At 40.1% G+C, this 27,845-nt stretch overlaps 1 protein-coding gene across 7 annotated transcripts in view; it reads left to right on the forward strand.

Moving 5' to 3' along the window:
- zmiz1a (zinc finger, MIZ-type containing 1a) overlaps positions 1–27,845 on the forward strand; it is a 125,168-nt gene that overhangs the window by 82,851 nt on the left and 14,472 nt on the right. For 4 of the 7 annotated variants that reach the window (XM_032552942.1, XM_032552938.1, XM_032552939.1 and 1 more), the window contains 4 exons: positions 1,992–2,109; positions 5,333–5,446; positions 9,683–9,788; positions 22,657–22,692. In XM_032552942.1, coding sequence (XP_032408833.1) covers positions 2,041–2,109; positions 5,333–5,446; positions 9,683–9,788; positions 22,657–22,692 — 325 coding nt within the window. In that variant the 5' untranslated portion in view covers positions 1,992–2,040. Of the gene's footprint in view, positions 1–1,991; positions 2,110–5,332; positions 5,447–9,682; positions 9,789–16,277; positions 16,762–16,790; positions 17,377–22,656; positions 22,693–27,845 lie in introns of those variants that run through there. The other 3 variants (XM_032552941.1, XM_032552944.1, XM_032552943.1) reach the window with 3 other exon arrangements.

Below are 27,845 nucleotides of genomic sequence, written 5' to 3' on the forward strand. Positions count from 1 at the left end.
TCAAAAGCCAACCGCAACAAAGGGAAGGTTTTTTAGTGGTCTAGTCAAAGTCTGTGCTTAACTGAGATGCTGTTAGATTAGCTTAAACAGTCCATTCTCACGCAAAAACTTCCTGAATTAAAAGAATTATCCAAAAAAAAGTGGACCAAAAATCCTCCAGAGATTGCATCCAATTGCTGATTTTTATAATTATTTAAATAAAAAATAAAACTGCATTTTGTATTTACTTTTATTATCTTGGATATCTAAACTTAAATGTGGATCTGAAACACTGATCTGTGGAAAAAGCATAAGCAGAGCACTGCACTCTGGTTGTCTTTGTTGTCAAACTGCAGTGGGAGACAAATCTGTACAAATGCTAAATTTGGAGCCTTTTTACGGCCAGTATATATTTTCTGAAAAATGGTGGAAACAGAAGGAGTTCAGCTCTATTTGCAGGGAAACCTAATTGGTCACACAACACCGTTTTGAACAGGGGTGCAGAGCTCGAGCAACAGTCACTAAAAGACCTGTCAGGTGGATTCTCATGTCGGTTACGACGCCTGCTCAGCTGTTTCAACCTCACTCGCGTTTTCCTTTCAGAACCTAAGGGCCTGTCTTTTCATTGACTAACAATGGTGGTACATGTTTTCCATCAGAGGTGAGACCACTGTGTAAAATAAACACAGACAGAGAAACATAAAAGAGGTGTGACATCTTTGCTTTTCACTGTGTTGGGACGGCCGGGTGTGGAGCTGCAGGAGGACCAATTAATCAATAGCCACAAGGTCAGATGGCCAGCGCCGGGCTGGTGCGTGCTCTGTTAGCAGCAGACAGAGCCGTTTGCTGCTGAATGGGATTTGTAGCACTTGTCAAAGGCATTAAAGGAGCCCTTTCTGGACGACTTGCTGCAGGTGGAAAGTATGAAAGAGGGAGGTGGTGGTTAGCAGCAGGAGAGGGAGACATCTGCTGGACACTGGGAGGCACAGCAGCTTGGCAGGATAAGGCCACCCGATGTTATGGTTATGATTTGTGCAGTTAGACCCAGAGGAAGGCAGTTTTGACTGTTTTTATAAACACCACTCAGTAGAAGCTGATAAGAATAAATAAGGTCTTTTGACAAATTATTTCCTCCAGAATTTCTCTTTACTCATGCAAGCTGTGTGTTTAAGTGCACTCCAGGTAATTCCACCCTGGTAATGCTTAAACCGGAGAGGATTAGCAATACAGTGTCATTCTCAAAGTGCTCCTTTGAAGTTTTCCACCTTTTTTGCTTTTATCAAAGTAAAGAATTCAAGCTTTTTGAGTTCACATGCTCTTAAATGTGTGTGTCTAAGTTAAATGCTGTGCATAAATGCAGCAGTCAATCAAAGATAAGCACTCCAGACTGAAATGAAAACTCCCCGACCGAGCGTCTTGCCTCTGTTATGTTGGTTTCACTCGGTGGGGAATCTTGGGGGACCCTTTATCAGTGCCGAGCAGCTTTCTGGAGCCCTGCCCCCGCACCCCCCCACCTGTGGTTCCTCAGTTGGGCTTTTGTGTGAAGGAATGTGGGAAGGACCAACGCTGACAGAGATAAACACAGAGGGATGGTGAGGGGATGGAGGCCTCATCGGTGAACCAGCACGATACCTATTAATCCCGACTCAATCCTCCACTGTGAGATGGTTGGAGTTGTAGAGTATGGGGCCGAGATTGTTGCTTCTCACTGATCCGAAAAGAATATCATGGTAACCCGTGGCTCCTGTGCATTCAGGAAAACTATGGAAACATGTGGAATTTGATTTCAAGATTTTACAGGTCTAGTAAAAGATTATGGAAAAAAAAGAGATTATGAAGAAATGGTCCTGTTGGTCCATTCATCCATCTGATCTTCAGTGATTCAGTTTGCAAACAGGTTTTCTGTTCAAATGCCTGAAATGCTGTTTGAACCTCGCAGGCTTAGAACTCCATACGCAATGGTCCTGACAGCTCTAACAGATGTACATCTCCTGTATTTTTTCTTTTTGCAGAGTAAAAAACAAAAAAGACTTTTAATGGAGTCCCGGTAGAGACATCAAGATGAACACGTTACCATCAATGGACCGGCATATCCAGCAGACCAACGACAGGCTGCAGTGCATCAAACAGGTGGGCATAAAGTGAAACTCCTGCTTTTCCTTTTTTACTGCTCTTTGCCCACTTGGAGTCCGTTTTCAAAGACAAAAAAAAAGAAAGAAAGAAAGAAATCCCAGCCTTACTTTCTCCTTTCACCACCTTATTTAGGCATCAGTGTGTCTGGGCCCTTAGCTTCAGTCATACAGATCATGTTGCAGAGGGCCACAGAAGGAGGCAATCTGCCTATGAACACAAGAGCAGACTTCAAAGTTGCATAGCAGACTCAGAGTTTGTCTCTCCCCGTTCTGTGTTCTCTGACATCATGCTGCCAGCTCCTGACGTATGCCAGCCCTCGCTGCCGTTTTGCCTAAATGCTTCCCTGACTGTCAGCTTTCAGAAGACTTCTCACAGACACTAACATATCCCAGTGTGTCCGCCTCTGCGTGTGATTAATGGTCTGTAGAGCTCATGGGCTGCTTGACTTGGTGGCTGGCTGATGGCATATTTGTTTATGATACGTGGGTGTGAGCCTTTATATCTTGCAACATCTAAATGATGCCTTGTCTTATAATAATAAAATAAAAAATAAATGAAGAGGATAGTAATAGAGTAAAATAGACAAATAATAGCGCTTTCATTTTGAGATTATGAGATGACACCTCTCTCCTTCTGTGTTTCTGCTGAACAGAATTAACTGATTGCCTGAGCTGGTCCAAAAGTATTCATGCCCTTTAAGCAATAGTGTATAGTTGTAAAATTGTGAGGACAAAGATAACTTGAACTCTGTCAAATTGGCTTAGGAGCATCTGTTCACAGCAGTTTTGAATAAATGATGCAGTAATTTATTGTCATCGAACAATTGTACTTTGAAGCTGAAAGAGCTTCAGCTAATATGTTGTTGTCACATGTTAAATGCTAATAAATAAAGTCAATAAATGTTTTTTTAATGTGCTCCAGTTAATGATTGTTACTGTACACAGCATTATTTTTAATCAATTATGAGGGGACAAAGTATTTCAACTAGTTTTGAACCATGCAACAAATTAGATTAAGTTCTAGGCTTTGACTGGGCCATTATAGCACATGAGTATGCTTTGATCTAAGCCATTTCATTGTCACCCTGGGTTGTTGTGGGGCTGGAAAGTGAACTTTGGTTGTTAGTGTTTTGCTGCCTCTACAAGGTTTTCTACAGTTCACTCATCCTCCCATCAGCTCTGAATAGTGCTGAGAAAAATCATTTCCACACCATGATGCTGCCGAAACAATGTTTTGCATGGGTGCGGCGTGTCTAAGATGACAGCATTATAGATTAACTTTCCATCACATGTAGATTTAATTTTGCTGTCTTGTGAACAGAACATATTCTTCCATGTTTGTCTTTGTCTCCTACGTATATGGGTTGTGGCAAACGGCAAATGTGACTTCTTGCATAGCTTTCAGTTAACCCTGGCTTTTATTGCCACTCTTCCATAAATGCCAGATTTGTGGAGCTCATGACTAATGGTTGTCCTGTCAAAACAAGTCATGTTTTGTGGTTTGTAAGAATACATTTCCAAGTGATTTGTAGACTGATTGAAACTGTAAGCGATTTCAAATTAATTTCCTAAAATCAAGTAACCTATGTCATTTTTTGTTGCTACTTTGATTAAGTTAATGAAAGTCAGAACTCTAGTGGAGTTTATACACACGCCAGCTCATGCTGTAAAATAAGTCATGGTAAAGCCAACTTCAAAGGGCTAGTCACTGAGGGTTGAGCTGCCAGAAGGGTGTTTCTTTGGTTTTGGGAAATCTGGCAGATAGCTGAGCGGTGTACTTTATTGCAAGTAGCCAGGTAGAAACTGAACAGCCAAATTTAAAGCTGCCTGAAGAGAAGGTAAATCATTTCACAGAGAGCACTCTGTCAGTTGTTTGGCTCCTTTCTTGCTGCAGTCACCACTGGTGGTCATTGCAGTCCTAGTTCTTATCCTTATCCAACCCCTGAACAGCAATAACTACAGGAACAATTGTAAAATGTCCCACCCTCACCAGCTCAGAAGAGATATTTCTTTACATCATCTTCTTCCCCTCTCATACTAGAGCTGAGGTTGTCATTGATGACCGCTGCATGAGGCGGAGCTGGGCTCAGATCAAGACAAACAGCCCCTGCTGTGCAAGGTCTGATTTTCCTCATGCTGGAGGCTGATGCGCCTCCCATCAGGCAGCAGTAATGCCAGATGATATCACTCATCCAGAAGAGGCTCTTGTCCTCTCACTCTTAATGAACAAGAGCATCTCTCACTTTCTCTCACTTGCTGTTCTTGTCTTGCCATCAGTCAAACACCTTCGAGAGTCCAAACCCAACTCTTCCAAGGTCTCTCTTGAAGCCCATGAGATCACTAAAGAGGGTTTTTCTATAGGCATCCCCATCATGTTTGCAAGGAAGGTCCTTTTTTGTCATCAAATAGCTGCCCTTTCAGAAACACTCACCTCCGCTGCCCTCTAAGAACAATAGTTTTACCTCCTCTGCAGGAAAACACAAAACAAGATGCTTTAGCTCCAGATAGGAATAATAAAAGCTTTCAAGTGGGCTCCAGTCTCGCCAACTGAGCAAGCCACAGCTCTGTGCCGTTTCAGAGCTATTAACCTTCTGAGGAGTGAAGAAAGGGAGCTCAATTTTAAAAACCGCTTATTGTGTCCTGGTAGCCTCAGAAGCCCTCAAACAGTGAGAAGAAAAGACTCGACTGTTTCAGGCCTCAGTGAACAAGCGAGAGGCAGACAGAGAGTGAAAGAGATTAGACAACACACCAACGGCTCACATTGAGCCTGCACACATAGCTGCCAGGACCAAGGTTGTTTTCTTTGTGCGCAGCCAAGTCAGGCAGTGGACCTCTGGTGTGTTACACTCTGAAAACCGGCAATGAATAAGGCAAAGAGTGAGCGAGGGAGAGAGAAGATTGGAGGGAACGGTTCGTTTGCTGTGCGGGTCATGGAGGCGAGGGATGGGTGTTGCCAAGAGAGATTAACAAGAAACACTGGCATCATTGTTGATATGGGTGTGATCTTCTTCCCACAATGCAGCAGAACTCCAAGTGGGCGTAGATTGGAAAGAGTCAAGGTCCTCACAGGGTTGTGCAGAAACACAAGACTTTAAATCAAGGCAGGTTGGAGGCTGCAGAACGATTAGGTTTTCAGTGTTTTTTCAATTTGTACTAAAACGTGAGGAAAGAAATAACACTTATTCTTTTCACTTCTAATGGGTCTATGTGTGTTTGCACAGCACTTACAGAACCCGGCCAACTTCCACTCGGCTGCCACGGAGCTGCTCGACTGGTGTGGAGATCCCCGGGCCTTCCAGCGACCTTTCGAGCAAAGTCTCATGGGATGTCTGACGGTATGCAAACTACAATTATGGTTTTGGTCGATTTTTTTTCAGGTACTTTTTAGAAGACGGGAGCAAAACAATAATTAGACGTGCATAGTTTAGTGCAAAAACAGAAGACGAGACAAAGTGTCCACATCTTTTATGTTTCAATGCTTGGACTGTGTCTTTGTTTTTCTGCAAATTGCTTTAAAGGCAATTTATAAAAGGTTATCGGCAAGGCATTCTAATTATAACCAGGTATGAGATTCTCACATTAGAATAACCTTGAGTATTAAAACAATAGTTTTAAACAAATAAAAGCATGCTCAAGGACAACAATTCTAGTACCAAATCACAATATGCAGGAAATGGCTATTAAAAGCGAAAACACAACGTAAAAAAAAAACAGAGAACCGAACAAAATTAAACATCTTAAGAAAACTCCAAAAAAAAATGTTTTAATACATTTTAAATTGGTTGTGGGAGAGATTTCCTAGGTATGGTTGCTCAGTGTTAAGTCAGTGTTAGTATCGCGAGTAATGTGGTAAATCAAAGGAAGTAGAAGATGTGGATCTCAAAATCTGTGAAGGAATATCAGTGTGTCAATATACAACAGATATGGAAGTGCAACATTATGGGGAGACTTGAAAGTAAGAAGGAGGGGATTAAAATCAATGCAGTATTTAACAGGACGCTAATGAAGTTATTGAATGGCAGAATATCCTCGGCAGAAGGAAGTCTGGTAATAACCTTGGCAGCGGCATTTGTGACCAGTTGAAGTTCAAAAGGTATTAATCAAATGGTATGAACTGATTATAATCTCTGCTGGAGAACATAATGAGAGATATTATCAAAATCAAAACTCTGATTGATGGTTAACAGCACAAATTCAGTCAATTGTGATTTTGACCAGGGCTGCATTTATACAGGTACCGTGCCTGTAAACTAGACTGGAACTGTTCAGATACATTGTTATTGGTAAAATAAGAGAAGGTGCATACCAGCACTATATCTGTCACGTTGTTCCTACAGTCTTCTTTTTGCTACATGAAAAATGGGAACATTTTTTTTTTTAGGGAAAAGTTTAGCAGTCTTCTCTTAGTCAGTGTGCAGCAACAGATGGAAGAGGGGTTCTCAACAGGCCATACATGGGGAGAATTTCAGCCCCTGCAGCACTTTCTCTGGCATCCTGTTCTTTAAATTGGTGGAACAATATAAAGGATTTTCTTTCTAACAGCATGCACACATTTAGTTCTACCTGAGCCCTTCCAGCAGGCATAAATATTTAACTTCAAAAAAAGCCCAACTCCAAGGTTATTGTTTCCAGCCAATATTCTTGTGAGAGCAAACAGATAAATGATCGTTAATGTCTAAATCAAAATAAAAGCCTATTAAAGGGTGATAAAGAGCTGTACAATGGAGCCCACTGCCAGAATCCCTCTCAGCATGGGGCTCCTTCCATCAGCTAAATTGTTTCATTAGACTCTGAGAACAAATTGCTGCTTATCTGAAGAATTACTGCTAGCAACAAGTCGGAGCATTCTTATGAGTAACTCTGCAAATCAAACGGATCCCACATGCGAGGCTGCTTGTTCTGTTTGTGATCTTCTGCATGTGCAGCTCTTCCACGGTGGCACCAGAGGCAATGAAAGTGACACATCTGCTGCCATTGCTATCAACTTTTTTTTCCTGAGATGTAATTGTAGCTTTTTGTCTGTATATGTGCATTCTTTATCAAGTAGGTGTGTAAAGTCAGTGGATGCAGATGTGCTACGCAATTTATTTCTGTTCAAAAGCAAACTTAAAATTTTATTTACTTGCAGTTATTTTATAATGCATAACTTCTTGTGTTCTCTGGGTATAGACATTACATGACAGAAAACATGTGGAGTTATCTACTGTTCAAAATGGACAAAGGGGCATTCTATTAAATCTGCAATATTTAACTTTTATGAAAAGTTTTGGCAGTGTAATATGAGACAGATAATCAGCGAAAAGATCGATCTCTTCCGACTTCTCCCTGAGCTCTGATTGGTTGTTTCTAGTTAGCACTGGAGGCAGAGGTGCTCTTTTTTTTTTGGCAGATCAAAAAACTGAGTAAATTGAAACTGCCACAGCATAGTGACAGTTTCAACAAATATATATATAAAACTTTTACATAAAAGTAACATACTGCACCTTTAAAGTAGCGCACATACAATCAAATTCATAGATGAAGAAATGACTACATGAAAATTATCACATACCTAAGCCGTTACCTTGCAGCTAAAAGGTCCTGGATGCCCTGGAGTCTCTCTGCATGGAGTTAGCATGTACTGTTCATGCATGTGTGGTTTCTCCTTAGGCTCTCCGGCTTTCCCCCTACATTCTGAAAACATCCCTTTTTGGTTAATTGGTTTCTCTAAATTGCCCTTAGGTCTGAGTGTGTGCATGGTTAATTGTCCTATGTGTCTGTGTACCTCTAGGGAGTACTGACAATCTGTCCAAGATGTGTCCAACCTCTTGACCTCTAACCACTAGAGACAGGTACCTGCTGCCCCATGAAACTGCCAAGATGGATGGATGCTTAAACTTACTTAAATTCGCCGTCAGGGTTTATTAAAAACTCTAAAACAACTGGAACTGAAGTGAAAAAGATGGGACAAGATCTCAAGCTTATTTTGAGAAGGTTAAGTAAATATCCCAGAGGCTGACTGTTAGAGAATTGCTGCAAATAGTGGCAACCTGGGGTCACTAAGTCTTTATCTACATGCTATCTCCAACTATCTACTTGCCAACTGGTTGTTCTAATAGTGTGAAAGAAGAAAACACATATTTCCCTGACATGATTGGAAATTCTAGGTCCCAGGACTCTGGATTATCTTGAGAATTGTGCAAAGGGGATTGATCTTTGTACCAGGCAACTGTATGAAATTAAATGAACTGGCAGTTTACAGAACCGTCTCCTCTGGACCTGTCAGAGGTTATTGTCAATCAGAAGCTGACCTGAGGCAAAATAGGATGTCCATTTCAAGCAACAAGCAGGATTAAACCACAAAGCTGTTTCGTTTTATTTTTATTTTTTCTCCAGGAAGGAGAGATAAACACAAATCTGAGCAACCCACTAACCTCGCAGCACTTATTCCAACACTGTTTTCATATTGACAGAACTATGGGCCCGCATGTACATCCTGCGAGGGAGATTAGGCTGAAAAAAAGGCTTATGAGGTGAAACACTGTTAAATCCATGTCGAATCTAGGCTGGCCTTCGTAGCTGGCCGCCTGCCTCGTGTAAACCGAGGGGCCAACCCACTTACGAGGGAAATCAAACGATTGACAGCAACTACTTTGACCGTTTTTCAGCAGAGGTTGCATAATAGTTTTGGCCGGATGGATTATGTTGACGTGCTGATGACGCCTAAACATGTCCAGATAAATGTAATACACTCACTAGAAGTATAAAGTTATTTGTGATGATTAATTCCTGCCTAATAAATCTAGTTGCTGGCACAGATTTTAAGCACTTTTCGTTGATATATTTGCTTTGTTGTCTGTGACAAATTTCTATTGGGGTTGTAAAAAGCTCATTGGATGAAAGAAAGTGTGTGTTGAAGTAGTTCCCCTCTGCATATGTCTCTGTAATCTTATTTCACATCCCTCAGAATTTCCTGTAATATCATGTTAAAGTCTAGAGGTTTTACTTATTGTCCCTAGAATAATTGACGTCTCCCTGAAGTTATTTCAACCTTTCCCCACTCAGGGAAATAATCTGAAGTTTTGCATTATACGCAGGGCCTTGCAAAAATATTCATAACCCTTACATTTTTTTATATGCAGTAAGTTATTTGTAATAAAAAACTAAAAGCTCACATTACCTTGAACACACCATGCCCACAGTGAAACATGGTGGTGGCAGCGTCATGCTCCAGGGATGTTTTAGCTTAGCAACAACAAGAAAATGGAGTTGATTAAGTGACTGGGAATTATACAGAGCTAACTACAAATGCATATCACACATTGTTTTTGTAGAAAAGATTTCAAAATGATAAATCATTTTTCATTTCTATTTATCTGAATGGGTTTACAATATTTTCAATATATTTGTCAAAGCTTAAAAATGTGAGGGAGAAGATGTTAAACTGAAAACCAACTAAAATGTGTTGATCAAGGCTGAAGGTTTATATACAGTAAAGAAATCACACGCAAGTCACTGAGGTTAAAAATATGGATTGCCGGGTTTTAACACAGCCTAAAAAGACTCTTCCTGATTTATGACTCCTTCTGCAGGTGGTGAGCCGCGTTGCTGCTCAGCAGGGGTTCGACTTGGACCTGGGCTACAGGTTGCTTGCTGTGTGCGCTGCCAACCGGGACAAATTTACCCCTAAGTCTGCAGGTAAAGACCCTCCAGCCAAACAACAAATGCAAGCTGATGCATGTTCATCCATTATGCCATTTAGTACTGCTGACTTAGAAAAACAAAATTATCTCATTAAATCGCTGCTTTTAACTTGTTGTTAATTTATCAGATTATGTAGTGGACCTATAACCATAAAGTGCTCAAAAGCAAATAAATGCACATGTTAAAGTCCCCATTAATCTGAGATTTGGAAGTGTTTGATTTCTTTTCACCAACAGCAACTACAGACAGCACACAAAAAGCCCAGAGTATGATAATGTCACGATATTTTTAGATCCTATTAAACATTAATGTGCTATTGAGATGAGTTGTCTGAGTGGAACCCTCAGAAAAACAGTCTACTCAACACTAGCAGGCTGTGTGGCCCTACCTGTGTGGGTGCGCTTGCGTGTGGAGTGTGAGCTGCAGGCGTGCGCACACATGTAACGGGGAAGGGAAAGTAGTAATGCTATCCTCAGACATTTATCTATCAAATCCAATTTCCTCCAATCCATACCTCCCCTCCCAGCCTCCCGTGCTTCACCAGCAGCAGCTGGTTCTTGTGCATTTGTCAGAGCGAAGCATGCCGAGGCAGAATGGAGAAGGGAGGGGAGGGAAATAAAGAGATGGATAGCTGGAGATGTGTCGCTCGTACATGCTGGACCCTTCACGAGGCCGTCGGCAGCCACACGAAACACAGATAAACCTTTGCTCAGCTGGTTAGATAAGCAGGAGAGTTAAATATTTTGATTAAACGCTTTGATTTCTTTGTGGTTTTTGACAAGCCAATTATCTCACATGCACAAAACAGGAACTGCGGTGACTGAGAGTAGCGCTCTGTAATCTTATCCCATTATTCTCCATGCAAGCCCCATTGTATTGCAGCCTGCCGCTCAAAAGGCAGAAACGTATCAGCCTCGGCGTTTTTCACTCACATTGTCCACGATAAGTACATTTACTAAAGCTGAATATCTTCTTTCAGTTGTGGCAGACAGCATCTTGTTGGGAGGAACCCTAAGTGCTCTGACAGACGTCAGCGCACAATATTGATCGCTGTATTTCTCTGTCTGTCTGTGTTCTTGTGTCGGGATAATGTGATTGCTGTCCAGGCACGGCCCGGACTGGCTGGCTGGGCCCAGCTGACAGTCGGAATCATCTTCAGGGCTGCTGATGATTCTGGGATCTATTAGGAGGCAATGTGGAGTTTCAGGAAAAGCTGTTTATACGTATGCTGGACAAATGGGAGATTTAGTGTAATTATGCAGGGTCAGAGCAGAAGATCTGACCCAGGCATTCATCACATGAGGATGGCAGGCGGACTGTGAGTAAAGGGGGATCGTCCATACATGGACATTTGTCTGGAAACCAGACGGGAGGGAGGAGAAAGTAAACAAAGCAGATTAGGTTTATCTTCACTGTTCTGTTCATAACACATGAATGTTCACATTTTTTCCATCCTACATGATACACAAATAAAAATTTGCTCATACTTGTGATTTGGAAGGAGAAGGATTCATCCTAGTGGTGGGCAGAATGTACTTAAAATTTTAGCGCGATATTTTGTTTTCCTACTGTTATATTGATGAAGTTTAAATTACTTATTTTTTAGGTAACTATGTCAGTGACAACATAGGCTTCTTCAGGATGCCACTTAATTAAAAGTATGATTTATCCCACTCAACTGCACACAGTAACTGCATTTATTCATAATTTAGAGTTTAGTTATATTTATTGATGCTCTCAAGGAACCAACAGCGGAGAAAAAAGCAAAAATAACATTTACAACCACTGTCAGTTTTGTGTTTTTCTGAAAATTTTCTTGATAAATATAAATAATATGCATTATGATAAATGCCCACCCCTAATTCATCATTTTATACTTCTATCATGTTCGAAATAAATTTAAAACAATAAAATAAGATCTTTTCATTACTAAAAAAATCTGGAAAGGGTGGCGTGCATTTGTATTCAGCCTGCTTTACTCTGTTACCCTTAAATACAGATCAAGTAATTAATAAATGAGAGTTAATGGGAAGATGAATGGACCTAAATCTTGTTGAATCCTGGAATTAAACCCACTGGAGGCTGCAAACGATCTCAAACTGACCTTTCAGTAAGACTACAGTCCCCAGTGCAAGACTTTACAAGTGCTCTTACCTGGTTCTTATTCTGTTTTTCAAATAAAATGAGGAGAGTTTGATGCCTCTGTCTTAAAAGGTTGTTAGACACGTTAACAGACTATTTTCAGCTATAATTGCAAGAAAATAGTTCTGTATAGCATTCAAATATATAACTGAATACCAGTTTCAGTTATAAAAAAATCTCTTCTTTCTCCTTCACAGTTGTGCGCTGCTTTGTGTCAGTGAAACTCAACTAGAAAAATATAACGTTTGCGGTTGTGTTCTGAAAAAGTTGAAGAAGTATTCCTCCTCTTGAAAGACGCACTATCAGTTTGTGCATTCATCGGAAGTATGGCCAATTGCGCTGCCTCAGCGTAATCTTCTGACAGTCGGCATGGCGACAGAGGCCTGCGGATCTGACACCTGAGAGCCCAGAACAGGGCCAATGAGTCTGGGGTTCTGTCTTCAGTCTCCTCGAGGAAATGATTCGTCAAGGAAATATTTACTTTCGAAACATCAATCAAACTTGAAATGTGCTAAGCTATTTTTTCAAGACAGACATGTTTAATAAAAGCTAGGCTTTATATTGATCCTGAAAGAGAAATTGTTTTGATTCAGCAACAATACGACACTTAAAAATGCAATTAGAGAAGAAAGAAAAGCTGTGCAAGTAACATAAAAAATTACAACTGAAATCGAATTTAAATGTAAATTGAAATACTGTAGATATTACAGCAGTGTACAGTATACATTAGAGGAGCCCTAATACTTCTGCAGACCATGATTAGCCCTTAGATTTGGGTCATTTTCTGTTGATTAGGACTAAACTTTGAAGATAAGTGAAACTGAAACATATGCAAGACAAAAAAAGATAGACCAACATTTCAGGTGGTTGAGTAGGTGTTTGCATTTTCTTTACAAGAAAAATCAGCCTCAGAATAATAAAAAACTAATAATTATTGACTTGAAACGTCTGCTGTCAGTTTGGGCCACAAGAGAAACTTGCATAGGTTAGTATCCAGTACAAATGACATCTGTTTTGTGTGTCAGCTTTTAGCCATTTGTAGATTTCAGAGAACTACAAAGGCCTAGTTCTGTGAAAGACCATGAAAAATGAAAAGAAGGCTTCTTCCCTGTGCGACCTGTCCAACCAAGCGGAGAGATTTTCAGCAACAGCAGGCTGCTGCTGATGAGCTGTCTGGAGATTGTGACCCTGCAGTGAAGCCTGGAGGATTATTGTGCTGCTCTAATCTGAAATCAGCCAGTGAAGAGACTTATCTGCTGTTAGGCAATGTAACATTGCCACTGTTAATTCTTGGAGTAAAGACACTCGGCTCTAATGCTGTTTATATTCTTGTACCTGTGGCTGGAAGCTTTCGGTCTCTGATCGGTGGTTACTGAGGTTTGGGCTTGCGTCGTCATTCTGTGCTCTACAGAACTGTCTCTTTAAGCGTTCTTCACAAATCCTTGTAAGCATTTCGTACTCGATCTGTAATCTATTAGCAGCAGACCCGCAGCTCATTAGAGGTTTGTCATAAACTAGGTGTGCAGCTGCCCTACAAATACAACCCAACCCAACAGACTGAGCTGTTGGGATACTGTGAAGTTCAGCAGACAGCAAATCAGATTATCGCCGTAATCCCTCCAGGGTTTTGCTGTTTCCATCCTCGGTGAATATGCCAGTCTGTCATCAAGCTCGTAGCCGTTCTCTTTATGAAGATAAACTCGGATTAAATGTCAAAACTGTTACATTTTTAAATGAGTTGTATCTTGAACTTGAATAGACATTCTCCAGGTTGCAGATAATTTGTCTTTGGAGTGATATTTATTCTTTTTCTTTGTTTTAATGATTCAATCAGATATAGTAGCTGCTCGTTGGTTCTCTGTGTTGTTAAAGAAATATTTATTTATTTTAAATTGCTGACCCAGTTGACTATCCTAAGTATTCTTGGCTGAGAAATTTACACAGCACTAAAACATTTGTTTCAGTATTAGTCATGTGTTGGCTGTAGCTGATGAAGAACGAAAGTTTGGTGGGAAACAACACTAATAACAAAGCTTCTTTTTTTTCTTCTTCTTCCTCTGACTGCTAGCATCCCTCCCACATGCTCACATATGCATCACTAGCATTACCTTTGCAGACAGAAGCTGTCAGAGCTCAGTCAGTGTACAGAGTGAGACCTGCTGCAGTCACATCAGGAGGACAGCCGTTCTGTCAGCAATGACAGAAAACTTCCCGGGTGTGGCTGCAGCTGACCTCGTGTCCTCTGACCGACACACAACCCTAAAGCAGACAAGTTAACCCAGGCACTTCCATTAAACTCTTTTAGAAGAGTGTCCTCACTTTTTCTGCTTTTAGGTGACAACGATGTAATGCTTACAGATGCCAAGGTAAAACTTTTTTTTTTTTTTCTTTTTTTTTACGTTTTGTCACAATGCTTCTAGGAATGGACAATATGACTAAAACTATTTATTCCAACATTAATAAAAGTGATAAAAAAAGATTTGAAGGTTCATTACCACTATATATAGCCAAATACTGCTCTGAAAATAAAACTTCTTTAGCACACAAGTTGCATAGGGTGGTGCTAAAGTACTGAGATGTTCTTGTGACACAAAAAATGGATAAAAATAGTCAAAAACTGGGATTATTATCATTCCAAAGTATCAATTTTTATGAAAAATAGCCATAATCATCATGATTATTTTTTAAAACAAAAACATTAAATGCATTAGGGCATTTAATGTCCTAATGATAGAAGATGTTTGGTGAGTTTTTTCTTACGTTTTTAACAGTAAAGGTCTATAGAATGTTGCTTGCAACCCCTCTAGGACAACCCTCTGCTACTGTTACAGCTGCAGCTATTTTGGTGTGTTTCCCTCACAGTGATGCTGATCTAGATTGTGGCAAGCTGCTTTCAGCGATTGGTTTCTTCTTGCTCTTCCGCTGTAAAGAACGCATTAGTCGAATGCACAACTAAAAGAAGTATTGTCCAAAGTTGCTCCCACCTGAGCTGTGGATCTCTGCAGCTCCTCCAGGATAAACACAAACCTTTTGGCTGTTTCTCTGACTAATGCTACCTGTTTGGGTAGACGACCGTGTGTCGGTAGGTTTGCATTTGAACCGTACTTTTTCAATTTTCAATTAATGGATCCAGCAGAGTTCTGTGTTGTGTTCAGATCTTGAGGAAATATTTCTGTTGCACAACCCGGCTTCCTCCACAACTTTCTCCCAGATCTGTCTGGTGTTTTTTAATCCTTGTGATGCTGTTTCTTCACTGATGTTTTCAAAGAAACGGAGGCCTTCAGCGAATAGCTTTATTTATAATGCCATTGAATTACACACAGATGGAGTTTATATACTAATTGGATGACTTCTAAAGCCAATTGGTTGCACCGGATTGTGTTTGGGTGTATGAGGGTAGATGGAGCTGATTATTATTGCACAGCACATTTTGTTTTATGAAAATAAAGTTATTTCATTGGTGTTGGTCCATCATAACACATCCCAAAAATATATTAAAGTTTGTGGTTGAAACATAACAACATTAAGAAAAGTCAAAAGGATGAGAAAACTTTTCTGGAAGAAGTATATCCATTTTGATCATCTTCTCCCTGAATGATTAAAACTATGGAAGGATATAGATCCTTTATCACTGACCCAATCAACCCAACATACTTTTATATTTAATTACTGCTGAGTAAGAGCAGTGTGCTGAATTATTAAGAAGAAACTGGAGTTATTTTTAGCATGCAGGCTTCTCCTCTGACAGTCTCTAGCGGTTGCGCTTCAGATGATGAAACCCCTTCGCAATCCCAAATCCACCCTCAGAACTTTTCCTCTGGAGTTTACAGAAGTGAAGCCCGCGTGGTGGGAGGAGGACGCGTTAGAGCTGATCAGGTCCTCCCGTCACTTTCTGCCTAATTGGTTTGGTTTGCACAATTGCAAGCAAATTCGTTTCTCCAGTTGAATCCCAAGCTGTGCCTGCACTTCGTAATCCAAACACAGAGGACTTTGTTCTCGTACAAAACCGGATGAGCAAATCATTTAAATCCTCTTTTTGTTCTTGCTTGACTGATCCGGCACCCACACCTCAGGACTCAACTCCCCCGCCCCAGCTCTGCCCCTCCACCTCCACGAGTGGGGGCCTGGGGGCTTCTGACACACCCTGTAAAGTTATATTTCTATGTATGTGGGTGTTTTTCAGTGCAGCGTGGAGTATTTGTGAAAACCATTGATGACAGAGTGTTCTGTACAAAAAGCCACACAAACAAAAACTTCCCTCTGCTGTCACGAGGCCACTTCATTTCCCCCAACCCCCTCTCCTTCTCCTCTCCTCTCTCTCTTTCTCAGCCTGCTTCTCTACATTTAGGTGACAGCTCGGTTGTTTCTTCTTGTCGGGTTGAACTCCAATTCATTGACCCGCTTCTCCTCGTTTTCTCTCAGATATTCTGCTCACTTCTGATGTGCTTGTTAGATCCATTGATGAAGACAAAGGGGGACATGATCAGATTACATTGTCCTCCAGGCAAGGACCCCCCCTTTCTTTCTGATAAGACAAATAAATTACTACTTGTCTGCCTCTAAATAGATTGATTTTTCTTCCTCTTCCACTTCCTCTCTTGCGCTTTGCCTCCCAGCCAGCCCGCATCACAAACTAAGCTCCGCCCTTTTATGCAAGTTTGCAAACTGAGTTTGCAACGTTTTTTTTTCATTCTGTTGTTCTTTGCCCTTCTTTGACAAATGGCAGTTGCAGAGGTTGTGTTATGCATGTGTGCTTCCCTGTGCACTCTTTAAAAAAAAAACAAGGAAATGGAGAGCTAGACTGAACACATCCATTACGACAAAGGTGAGAAGCACTCGAACATCTTGGCTCCTTAATCTCTTCTCCTGTTTGTCTGCGTTGGCTTGCTGTCTTTATCACTTCCTCTCATCCTCTGCTCCTCCTCGACTGTCTCCACTGCTCTCTCTCTCTTGTTTTTTTTTCCCCTCTCTATTCCTTCCCTCCCTCCGTCCTTCCCACTCTTCCTCCCCCCAACCCAATGTCTCGAGAGTGTGTTGGAGCCGGTAGCAGGTACAGCAGGAGCCCATTAGCGCTGAGCCTCACTCTGATTGGATAAGTTGAAGAAACTGGGAGACTGCTTCTGAATAATTGATGTATATTGTGCAGACGCCGGACAAGGGGAAGAGACAGATCAGAGAGCAAGGGTGGAGGAAAAAAGAAAGATAGAAGAAGTAGGAGGAGAGGGGGGAGTAAGAAATAAAGAAAGAAAGAGAGAGAACAGGGTAAAGGATATGTGCGAGGGGGGAGAGTGAGAAGGTGCTGGCAGGAGGCTTGAAAGCAGCGAAAGCTTCGAGAGTTGCCACTGGCCTCTGCGGGATCGCCAGCATCTGTGACAATTGAGTCTTTTCCTCTGCACTATGGAGGAAATTAGATGAGATGTGGAGCATTGCTCAGCTTTCGGTAAGTGTGAGAGTGTGTTGTTTTCTTTGCTTGTGTTCTCACAGACGAGGCAGGATCAAAGGTGAGCGGGTGGACGGACGGCTGATTTAATTCTAAGTTTTGTTTGCGTTGAAAATGAGTTGTAAATGAAGCAGAACTAGTTTGGTTTTCTCTTGACCAGTCAAAAAGCAGAAGTGCTCGTTTTAGACTTGAAAATCCTTCTCGAGAGAGACGTGTGTTGGTGTTACTTTGGTTCAAAGCACCAGCCACTCACTCACTCACACAGAGACAGGATCAGTCCAGATCAGCTGACCACAGGTTGACCTACATGCTGTTCTGCCCTCTGGTTATTCTGTGTGGGTTTTTGTCTTTGTGCAAGCATGCACTCATGGTTCAGGATGCTGCTTAATTTCTGGCACTGGTAACTAGGCAGATGAAAGCTTGGCAGATTTATAAATCAGTCTTTGAATTATATTCATGATCTTTCTTTTTTTTTTGGACTTTGCATTTAGTTTGAACATAAAATTAATTCAATTTAATATGAAGTTAGATTCAAATGTCCATCCATTCAGCGTAGTGAACAGGAAACACATGCCTGAGCAACAACTGTTTCCTTTCAAATGATCTTGCTGGACATTTAGATGTATCTTAAAAAATATTATTCCACACAGATTGTGTATGCTTTCAGTAAACCTAAAACAGAAAAAAATGTGTTTATCTCTTGCCTCTGCTGTCATTGAAACTGGCAGTGATATTCACATGTTGTTGATGTTGTCTTTTTCACATCTAACATAATGAATCTCTTTGCATTATCCCAAGTCTATTTCCAATTGGTTAATTAGAGCCGTGTGATGACTCCTTCCCCAAAGCTCTTTCTGCTGAGCAGAACAGTGTTCTAACTCAGTCATGAGAAACAAAGACAACTAGAAGCAGATTTGGGTGTTTTTCCATGCCTTTAAACCCTGATCAGTTTGTTGGGATTTTGCTGGAATAAACAATTCTGTTTTTACACGTTTATAGTTTTTGCAACATACATTTCACCTCATTTCCTTAGATTTTTGTGTTGTACAATATTTTCCTTCATGTCATCAAAGTTCAAACCCAAAGAGAGAAACCAACACAACATCCAATTAACTGAGCCAGGAAACCAAGTACCACTTAGCATTTCTGAGTGACCTGTGAGAGACAGAGATGGCAGAAATGCAAATGGTTCCATCTGACTCACACTGGCACTTCCTTTTCCTGTTCAATCGTGGCCGATCTGACGTTGAAACTGATGGATCAAAGATGGTTTTTAAACCTCGGATTTCTTTTTTTTTCCTCTTCCACTTGTTTGTCAGAGCTCAAAATTTGTCTTCAAGTAATGTTTTAATTCCTGAGATGAAACTTTAGAGTTAGACTTCAATCGGCATTGAAAATATTTTAAACATCAAAGTTTGTTTTTAGAAAAATTTACCTTATATTTGAAATACTAGATTGTAGAGTGTTGGCATATTTGCTTTTATAAATTTGCTTTTATCTTTCTTTTTACTCAATTAAATAATAAAGAATCTTGTTTACCCTTACAGTTTTTTCTCAACTGAAGTGTGAATTTTTCTCGCTTCTTTAAATGCATGATGGTTTTCCTTCATTTGGAATGAAATAATTAATCTAAGAATTATCTATCAAATCTGATATTTGATAGATAATGAGGCTGATTCTGAGACTGATTTATTGATGTAAATTATCAAGCCCCTACCTCAATAACTACTTCCAATTTATGAAACCTTAATGAGCACATATGCATGTTAGTGTTTAGAGTGCAATATTTACACTTTGTTTTATTTCTGTCTAGAGAAAATGACCCACTTCCCACTGTGGATTCTTTTCTGAAAAGCACCACTCTGCTAGAAGCCAGAAAATGTCCGCTCATTACTTATAACGGAGCCTTAAAATGAGCCATGCTTTCCATTTGAGCTCTCCAGTTCTGATGGCATCCTTATTGTCAATTGTGTGTCTCATGGAGGAAAACAGTTTGAATGCGTAAAAGGGCATTCGGGCTATAAAAACTAAAATGGCTCTCTGCGAGCTTCTCAATCAGTGTTTAACCTTAAAACTGACAACTTAATTAGTCAAGCGTCTCCTGCGTCCAACACCTCACTCTTCAGCTGACCCATGAAGCAAACATGATAAGGCGTCGGTGCTTCCAGCGAGCCGAGCCAGCTAACTTTCTGTTAGCCTGCACAGGGTGAAAAACCACTGAAACCATTTGCATCCTGAAGCCGACAGCCACACACTACAAACTCTTCAACCTTCCTCTTTCCCTTCCCTTCAACGCTTTGTTCGTATCACTGACTCCACGCACTGCAGTGACCTCCTCTCACAGCTCACTGAGCACTTCCCATCAGACTGTTTAGTGACTCATTGGTGACATTTGGCGTTGGAGTGTGTGAGCGCGCCTACGTTTGTTTTTGCAGCTTCTTTCTGCTTTTTTTTTTTTTTTTCTTCTGTGAATCATTGTCGTGCCTGGCAGCCGCCTCCTTCTTCCCACTAACAGCAAGTGGCCATATTAAGTTGTGCTACAAGAGCTTGTCTGACAGTTGGGGAAGGAATGTGTAGTAGTGCAAGCTGATGGCTCGCATTGATAACGGCGAAGGAGGAGCTCTCAGACGGCTCATGGCTGAGCAGCAGGATTGATTCATATAGTCAGCAGATCTCTTTTAAGAAATGTTGAAAACTTCCTAATTTTCAACTGATATTTTTAAAGAATGAAAAGAAATCTCAGAAACCTTCCCTTTTCCTCTTTTTTTTCACTCTCACGCTTTCACTGAAGCAGCAGCAGAGCGAGATGAAAGCGTCATTGTGAAAACTGAGACAAGTAGCTGTCTGGTTATAATTAAGCATGTGATATTTACTAGTTCCCCTCCAGTGGTGGGGAACTGCACGTGGCTGATAAGAGCAGTTCATTCACAGCCCACTGTTCTCTGATGTTCCTCACAGCCAGCGAGAGGCGCCTTTCCGCATAAGCTCATCTTCACAAAGCCCAGACACTGAATTTGTTTGTTTACTCATTAATGCACACTTAGGTTTCCACATTTGCTTATTTATTTATTTTTTTCTATCTTAGCATGCATGCTTGTGTCCTCACAGCTGCTCATTAGCTGGATTTGTAACTATTTTTGAGTTGGATATTTTCTGTTTTCTCATCGACGTGAGCGTGGGCGCTGCTGTGATGATGGCTGGGATTGTGACATGTCACGTACAGATGTAAAAGGCTGAGCAGGACGGTCGTCAAACTTCTGACACTGCAACTTTGGTCACCTGAATTTCACATCCCATTATGTCTGTCATGCCTGTAGGTTAAAGTCATAATGCATGAGCTCAAGAAATACAGTGTCTTGTGGAAATAGTCAAACCCTTTACTCTGATTCTCCTAAATAAAGTCCAACGTAACAAACTGCCTTCGGATGTCTCATCATTAGTAAATAGCATCCACCTGCGTCTAATTTATTTATTTATTTATAAATCCATCGGCTCTGTGTAGGCCTCAGCGGTTTCTTGGAGAACAGCAATGAGCAAACGGAATCATTAAAAGAAAATGATCATGGACAGGGATACAATTGTGGAGAGGCTTAAAGCTAGCGTAAGTCATAAAAGCTTTATAAATCTCATGAAGCACTATTATCCACTACCTAAAAATGGAACCAGTATGGGATAACTGCACACCTACAACACATGGGCCTCCACCTAAACTGACATATCGGGCAAGGAGAGCATTAATCATAAGAGGAGCCTAGAGGGAGAGAAGCTAACTCTAAGCAGCCAAGGGGCAGCTTAAGATCCAAAGCTTAGGTGGGAAAATCTGTTGACAGAACCGTTGTTAGTTGTGTTTTCTTCAAGCCTGGCCTTCGTGGACGAATTGGCATTTAGAGAAGGCCATAATGAGAGATCATGTTTACAGTTTTTTGCAGCCCATATGGGGGAAAGTGATGCTCAGTTAAGATGAGACAATTGAACCTTTCCACTTACATGAAAAAACTGTGTGGAGGAACAGTCCACATGGGCATGAGCATTAAATTCTGTCACTGAAAGATGGTGGTGGCAGTATCATTGATTGAGTGCGTTTTCCCTCAGCAGGGACAGGGAAGCTGGTCAGACTTTATAAGAAGATGGACTCAGCTAAGGTCAGGGCGATCTTGAAGAAAACCTGATGGAAAAGACTTTCAGTGGTGAAGGCTTACCTTCTAGCAGGACGAACAACACCCCAATCGCTACAACAGCTAAAGTGTGTTAGAATGACCCACTCAAACTTAGACGTTAACCTGCTTGATCATTTAAAATATGACTTGAAAATTGATGTTCACTTTTATTTTAGCCTTGAGTCATTTTGCAAAGAAAAATGGCTCTAAAAGATCCTAATATACTGTAGAAAAAGGTGATTTCACAAAGTGTTGACGGAGGGATGCTGAATAGAAAATGAACCCATAATATTCACATATTGTACAAAATCCCTGAAAAGTTTAGGGGTTAGGTATTCTGTTGGTAGTAGGTAGAGGTACTTACCTAAGTATGTCACTATGCGTCTTACTTAGGAGTTTGACGTCATAGAACATATATGAAATTAAGAAAATTAAAGTTTAAAACTTTGTTGCAAATCCTTGACTTGTAGGAACTGCTACAGTTCTGCAAGCTCCTTCCATCTCTCAACATCACCATTCTTTGTTTTCTATGATTTTGCCAGTTTTCTATCGCAGCCTGTTTCTGATTTTTGTTTGGGAGGTACTTTTTTCTTCAATTTCCCCAGATGAACCAGTGAAATCAGCTCAGATTGTTTGCAGTGATTTTATTTGGTAAGTTGTGTTTGAAGCGCTGGTAGCTTTGGTCACTTAAATGCTGGCCAACTTCGACCAAAAGTTGATTTTTCTCTTCATATTTTTTTTCTGATCTAGATGTACTTTTGGATTCTGATATGCTTTAAATTGAAAAAATAATCAAAGCAACAAACAAAAAGTAACTTTGATTCTTGTACTTTTCTCTTTTACAGCAAACATCTTGAAGGTAGATAACTCATTGCAAGAACTTTTCGAAATCTCCTAAAAAACTTTTACACATCTTCACATTGAGTCTCAGCATAGGTCTTAGTAAACCAGTATACCATAAAAAGAAAATAAACAAATATTTTGTTATTTAGTGGCTAAATGTGACTAAAATAGCCCTGCATTCGCTTTCTGGTCAGATCACACTGCATTATTGTTTGGTGTCTATGCTTCTTCTTCTTCTACCATTGACCCAATTTAAAAATCTGTAATTTGAACCCCACAGAAACCAGCACCTGCAGGAGATGTCAGAGTGATTCAGGTAGAGCTACCCTCCCTTCTGGGCTGCAGCATCATTTATTTGGCTTTTGTGAAACCACACACGCATCGCCGGGGAGGCGGGAATCTGCCCACTCCTTTCATCTCCACTTGTTCTCAGTCTTTTCATTCATCATCTCCTGCTCCTCTGCCCCCGCCCACTGTCTGGTCTCAGATCTGGTGCACCACCACAGGCTGTGGAGGGGATACTGTCAAATTAGTCAGATTTGTAAACAACTTTGTTTTTCTTTTTCAGTTCAGATGCTTAAAAGCAGGACTGAAAACTGTTGGAAAAACAAATTCCCAAAATAGCCTGTCTGTAGCAGGAGCTTTAGATTTGAAATATTCTGACTGTGAACTAGGCTTGGCTAAGTATGATTTCTGACAGAGCTGTCTCTCTGCAGGGCATGTTTAGGTTGTTCCGCCTCCGAGCTGTTGAGACTAAAGCCCATTTGATATGCTTCTCTCTTAAAAGAAGTTGGCTTTTACAGAGAGGGGGCAGGAAGGGGGATATCATCGACCACATAAATGGCTTCCATTACACTTCAGCAAAAAGCATGACTTTATTTTTTTTTTATTTATAATTCAAAGGATTTATTTTACCCGCCCCCCTCCATATTCTTCCTCTGCATAATACCGTGTGCCCACACAGAACAGGACTACCTGCCGGTGTTTTACGGAGTTTTGCTTTTTAATATCTATCATGAATCGCTGCTTTATCATCCCACACATTGTCTCAGAAGGCTTCTTTGTCTAGTGCTGCTTTGTTTCTCGCTCAAAAAATGTAATTTTTCATTTAGTAATTCCTTCATTTATATAACCTATGACAAAAGCTGATGTAGACTTTAATTCACGATGTTCAATTTTTTCATTTAACCTTCGGAGTTGTGCTTTAAATTTGCCAGTGTCTGCTTTAAAGGCAGTGGGTCCCATTCAGTTTTAAAACATTCTGAATAACTGAACTTATACTGTTGATGTCTTATGACTCAAACAGTCTTTTCTTTTATCTTAGATTCATTTAACTTAGTTGAAGTATTTTGTTGCTGTTTTTAGTTTTAGTTATATCATTCTAGTAAATGCTGAATTTTGAAGGATGCATACTGTAACCTATCTTATCATATTCAAGATTTCATCATGTTCCTATTGGTTATATATAGGCAAAAATAGTAGTTTCTCAGTATCATGGTATTTATACAAAAAATGTAAACTAAAAAGTAATAAATTATGTAATTGGGTTTTTTTTGTGTTTTTTTAAAACAAAACAAACTACTGACACCGAAATTACATAATCACTACAGCTATGCTAGAGTTTTCTAGGATATTTGTTTCAATTTCAATACATAATAATGCAACGCAAAATAGAGAACAAGCACCTGCTAAATACAGGGTGGGCCATAAGTTTACATACATAGAAAAAATAAACATTTTATATTGGACAACCGTTTTTATTTTTGTGGGACACTGTGTAATCGCTGCACGTCTTGGACCACTTCGTGGTTTCCAGTTTTCTGAAACTTGCAAATAAGTTTTGCCACAGTGTCGTGTGTGATGCTCGTTCTATGTTTTCTGTTAAAGTTTTGTGCAAACATGCGACTGCTTCCCGATCCAGCCATCAGTACAATTTCAATTCTTTGCTCTTTTGTCAAACGCATCTTTTTGGGTTTCTGAAATATAAAAGAAATATACATTTTGCATTCTTCTATGTATGGAAACTTATGGCCCACCCTGCATAATAGTAGTTTTCAAATGTGCAGATTATTACACTTTTTTGGCATTTTGCTCTTTATACAAATAGCATCCCTATACTAGCTGGCTAATTAGTCAGGCTGTCATTTCAGGTAGAGCTTGCACCACTTGTTGCTTGGATAAATGCAGCTACATAACAGTCACACCTTTCACACATCATGTAAGCTCCATATATTCACCACAGCAGAAAATTCGAAATATCTCACTAACAACATTACTTCATGTCAGCCTAGTCCATGCAAACGCTTCACTTACACCAGCATGTTTGATGCTGGAAGCTAAAAGTAATACACATGCCATGACCTACTTTTTGATTAGTTCTGCTAATAATTAAATGACAACACAGGGGCTCCCGTAAAGCATTCAAGTTTAATTCCTAGAGGGTCATTTAATAATATTAAAATGAGACAGTTGATGGAACGGCAAAACTAATATACCTAGTCCTGCACAGTTAAACACGGCAAGTTCCAAGTTGGAATTGTGCAACCCAAATTCATAATTTCAAAATGGAGCGCAAAAACACTTAGACATGACAGAATTTAGTGCTTTACAAAATTCATTTCCTCAAGTGTGACGGCAACTGAAACTCAAGCAGCAATTCCAGTTTCCACATTGCCCTAAAGAATAGTGGTGGTTTGTTCTGTTTTACTTTCAACGCCATGTCACCTTTTTTTCTGTATTTCTGTTTTCCTCTTGTTGTCTATGGGGAAATTCGAAACAACCTGGAAACATTTTTAACAGGCAAATTTATCTGATATGCAAAGAAAGTAGTTGCCTTATTTGTATGCCAGCTGACCAGAAGTGCTCTGCAACGAGTGGGAGAAGGGAATTGTTACATTGCTCCAAAACCCCAGAGAAAAACGATGACACCGACTCATTAAAAGGACCAAAACCTAACCATTTGAAACTTTGTTATGCTTCAGTACCAGTAGTCTGCATTATTTTTAGCCTTTATTATAAGATTGATAATAAAATGTGTTTATGCTGATGAACTCACTGCTGTAGAAATCAAGTGGCAAACCAGTGATTGCAGCGCCATGTTTTATTGTTGTTGATTATCTCAAGATTAAACCATATTTCATGATTAAGCTCTTCTAATTGTGGAACAAGTGACAACACTCCTGCTTGGTTTCATGGAAGAGAATATAACACACTGAAGTTAATCATAAATGTTTGAGAGAAATTGACATAAATTGGATTTCATTTTCTAAAACTATTTTTTTTTGTAGAATTTCATCAGGTTTTTATACAGCAGTTTACATCTGGGAAATATGCAAGTTATTAACACTTTTCTGTTGCTGCTTCTGCATCAGCGTAGTGTTGGTGTAGGGATGTGTGTGTGTGTGTGTGTTTGATTATGTAGCAGATCAACATCTTTATTTTTAAAACACAATAGATGCTCATTAAGGAAGTGAGATTACCCATCGAGCAGCTTTATGTTAGAGTAGGCACATTTTAAATACATCCAGAGGGTCGTGATTTCTTTGACAAAATATTTGCACAGAAAAGGCAAATCCCCAACACATCCGCATATGCTTGTGCACGCTCAGCACCCTCACAGTTCATAGTAATTAGCATTTGGGTTCCCTTGTAAAAAGGACTTGTACTACCACTCTGTCATTAGTTAATGGGCCTGGCTCGCTTTCTGCGTCTCTCCCGGCTGCTCCCAGGAGGAGCGGTCGAGTTGAGGTGAGAACTTGCCAGAGCTCCCGCAATCTATCAGTCAGCTGCACGACGTTAAATACAGCTTGAGTGTGGAGGACCCATATGTCCCATGTGTCATTACCGGGTATTACTCAATTAAAACTCCTCAGCTTCTAAGAAAGGGAGCTTCCTGGGAGCTCCGGCTTAAGTCCTGATGTCACTGCTGGACAGAGCACTTGTTACAGAGTCGCTCTGTTAAAGAAGCATGTTTCATTGTCCTAAAAATTGCTCTGAAAATTTGGTATATTGTTATTGCTGTTAAATAAGCTGATGAGAACACATTGGTGTACGGTGAATCAGAGCTTTAGATGAACTGCAGAGACATTTTTCCACACAAAACAGTAGATAAAAATTTAAAAGATTAGTTTTGGGCGGATCTCGTAAACATTTTGTTGTCCTACTAATATTTTTATTACTAAGTTCGGAGTTTACCTGATATTAGATTAACAGTCTAGAGAATAAAGCCCAAAATATTCACAAGTAGGGATATGTTTTTAGTATTCATCCGTTTTTATGTAGTGCCTTAACGGTTCTTAACGTTTAAAAACAAGGGTTTTTCTTTTCTTTTTTTCTTTTAAAGAGGGTATTAACTTGCTTTTTTTTTTGGAAGAACAAATGTGCTCGACTTTAAAATAAACATTTTGATCTTGCCACATATTTTAGTTGCCTATAATGTATTATTTTTTTTACCAAAGATGCCTTGATATTCTGTCGTAGAATGGGTGAGGTAATCAAGGAAATACACTGTTTAATCCACAGTGGAGCCATGGTCCCATTTACATATTTTACAATTCACCACAGTTGTGTAACTGCCACCTAACTTCCCTGTAGAGGCTGCTATAGACTGAAACACTCATGTTAGAGTTGTTGAGCGCTTCAATGCGCAGCAGCAACAAACATCCCTTCAGTTCAGGAGGATAAGCCCTCTGGGACCAATGTAGCATGTTTCTAATAAGCTTTGTGTTTCACAGTGCAGCAGCATTGTGTTTTTGTCCGTAGCTGTGGAGTGTTGAAACATTTTCAAGTTGCAGCCACGCTCTGCAGGGCTGTTACCAGCTGTCGACGTCAGGTTTTAAGGTTTTTTTCATTGATTGGTGGAAATTGCTCAATGTCTAAATCCACCATTTGGGTTAAAAGAGTAACCTAAAATTGTTTTTGTTTTTTTCCATTCATGTCATTTAAAAACAAACTCTGGAGTATGTTGATTTCTCCAGTAAAGCTCTATATGAGTGTGGTTGTGGGGGAAAAGGCTTTAACAGAAAGCCAGTGAGCAGTTAACCTTGACTCATCTTCATCAGGCTGCTGTTAGCGTCTTCATTATAAAGTATGCAATTAAACTGTAAAGACTTCAGTGTAAATGAAATCGGAATAAGTGAAAAGATGAAAGAGAGGCGTAATTAGACAGGGACCTTGGCTTTTTCATTCCCTTTTTTGTTGGCCGATTGTCTCCGCTCTTGGCATCAGGTGCTTTGTCTTTTCTGCCGGTGACATTAACAAACTTTTTATTGAGGAAGATTCAGAAAGACTACTTTATACTGTTGCTATTTAACGTTGTTTAGTAAATAAAAGAGACAAAATGTAAAGAGGTGACAATGTAGTCCCAGACTTTGATGGTGTTTTCAAGGGGGTTTGTCACAAACAAAGGACTGTGAGGTTAGATAAAGGTCAAATGAATAAACTTGTTAGGATATTTCACAATGTCCAGAC

The sequence above is a fragment of the Xiphophorus hellerii genome, chromosome 22 (assembly GCF_003331165.1).
Source record: "Xiphophorus hellerii strain 12219 chromosome 22, Xiphophorus_hellerii-4.1, whole genome shotgun sequence".
In the NCBI taxonomy this organism is placed as follows: Eukaryota; Metazoa; Chordata; class Actinopteri; order Cyprinodontiformes; family Poeciliidae; genus Xiphophorus; species Xiphophorus hellerii.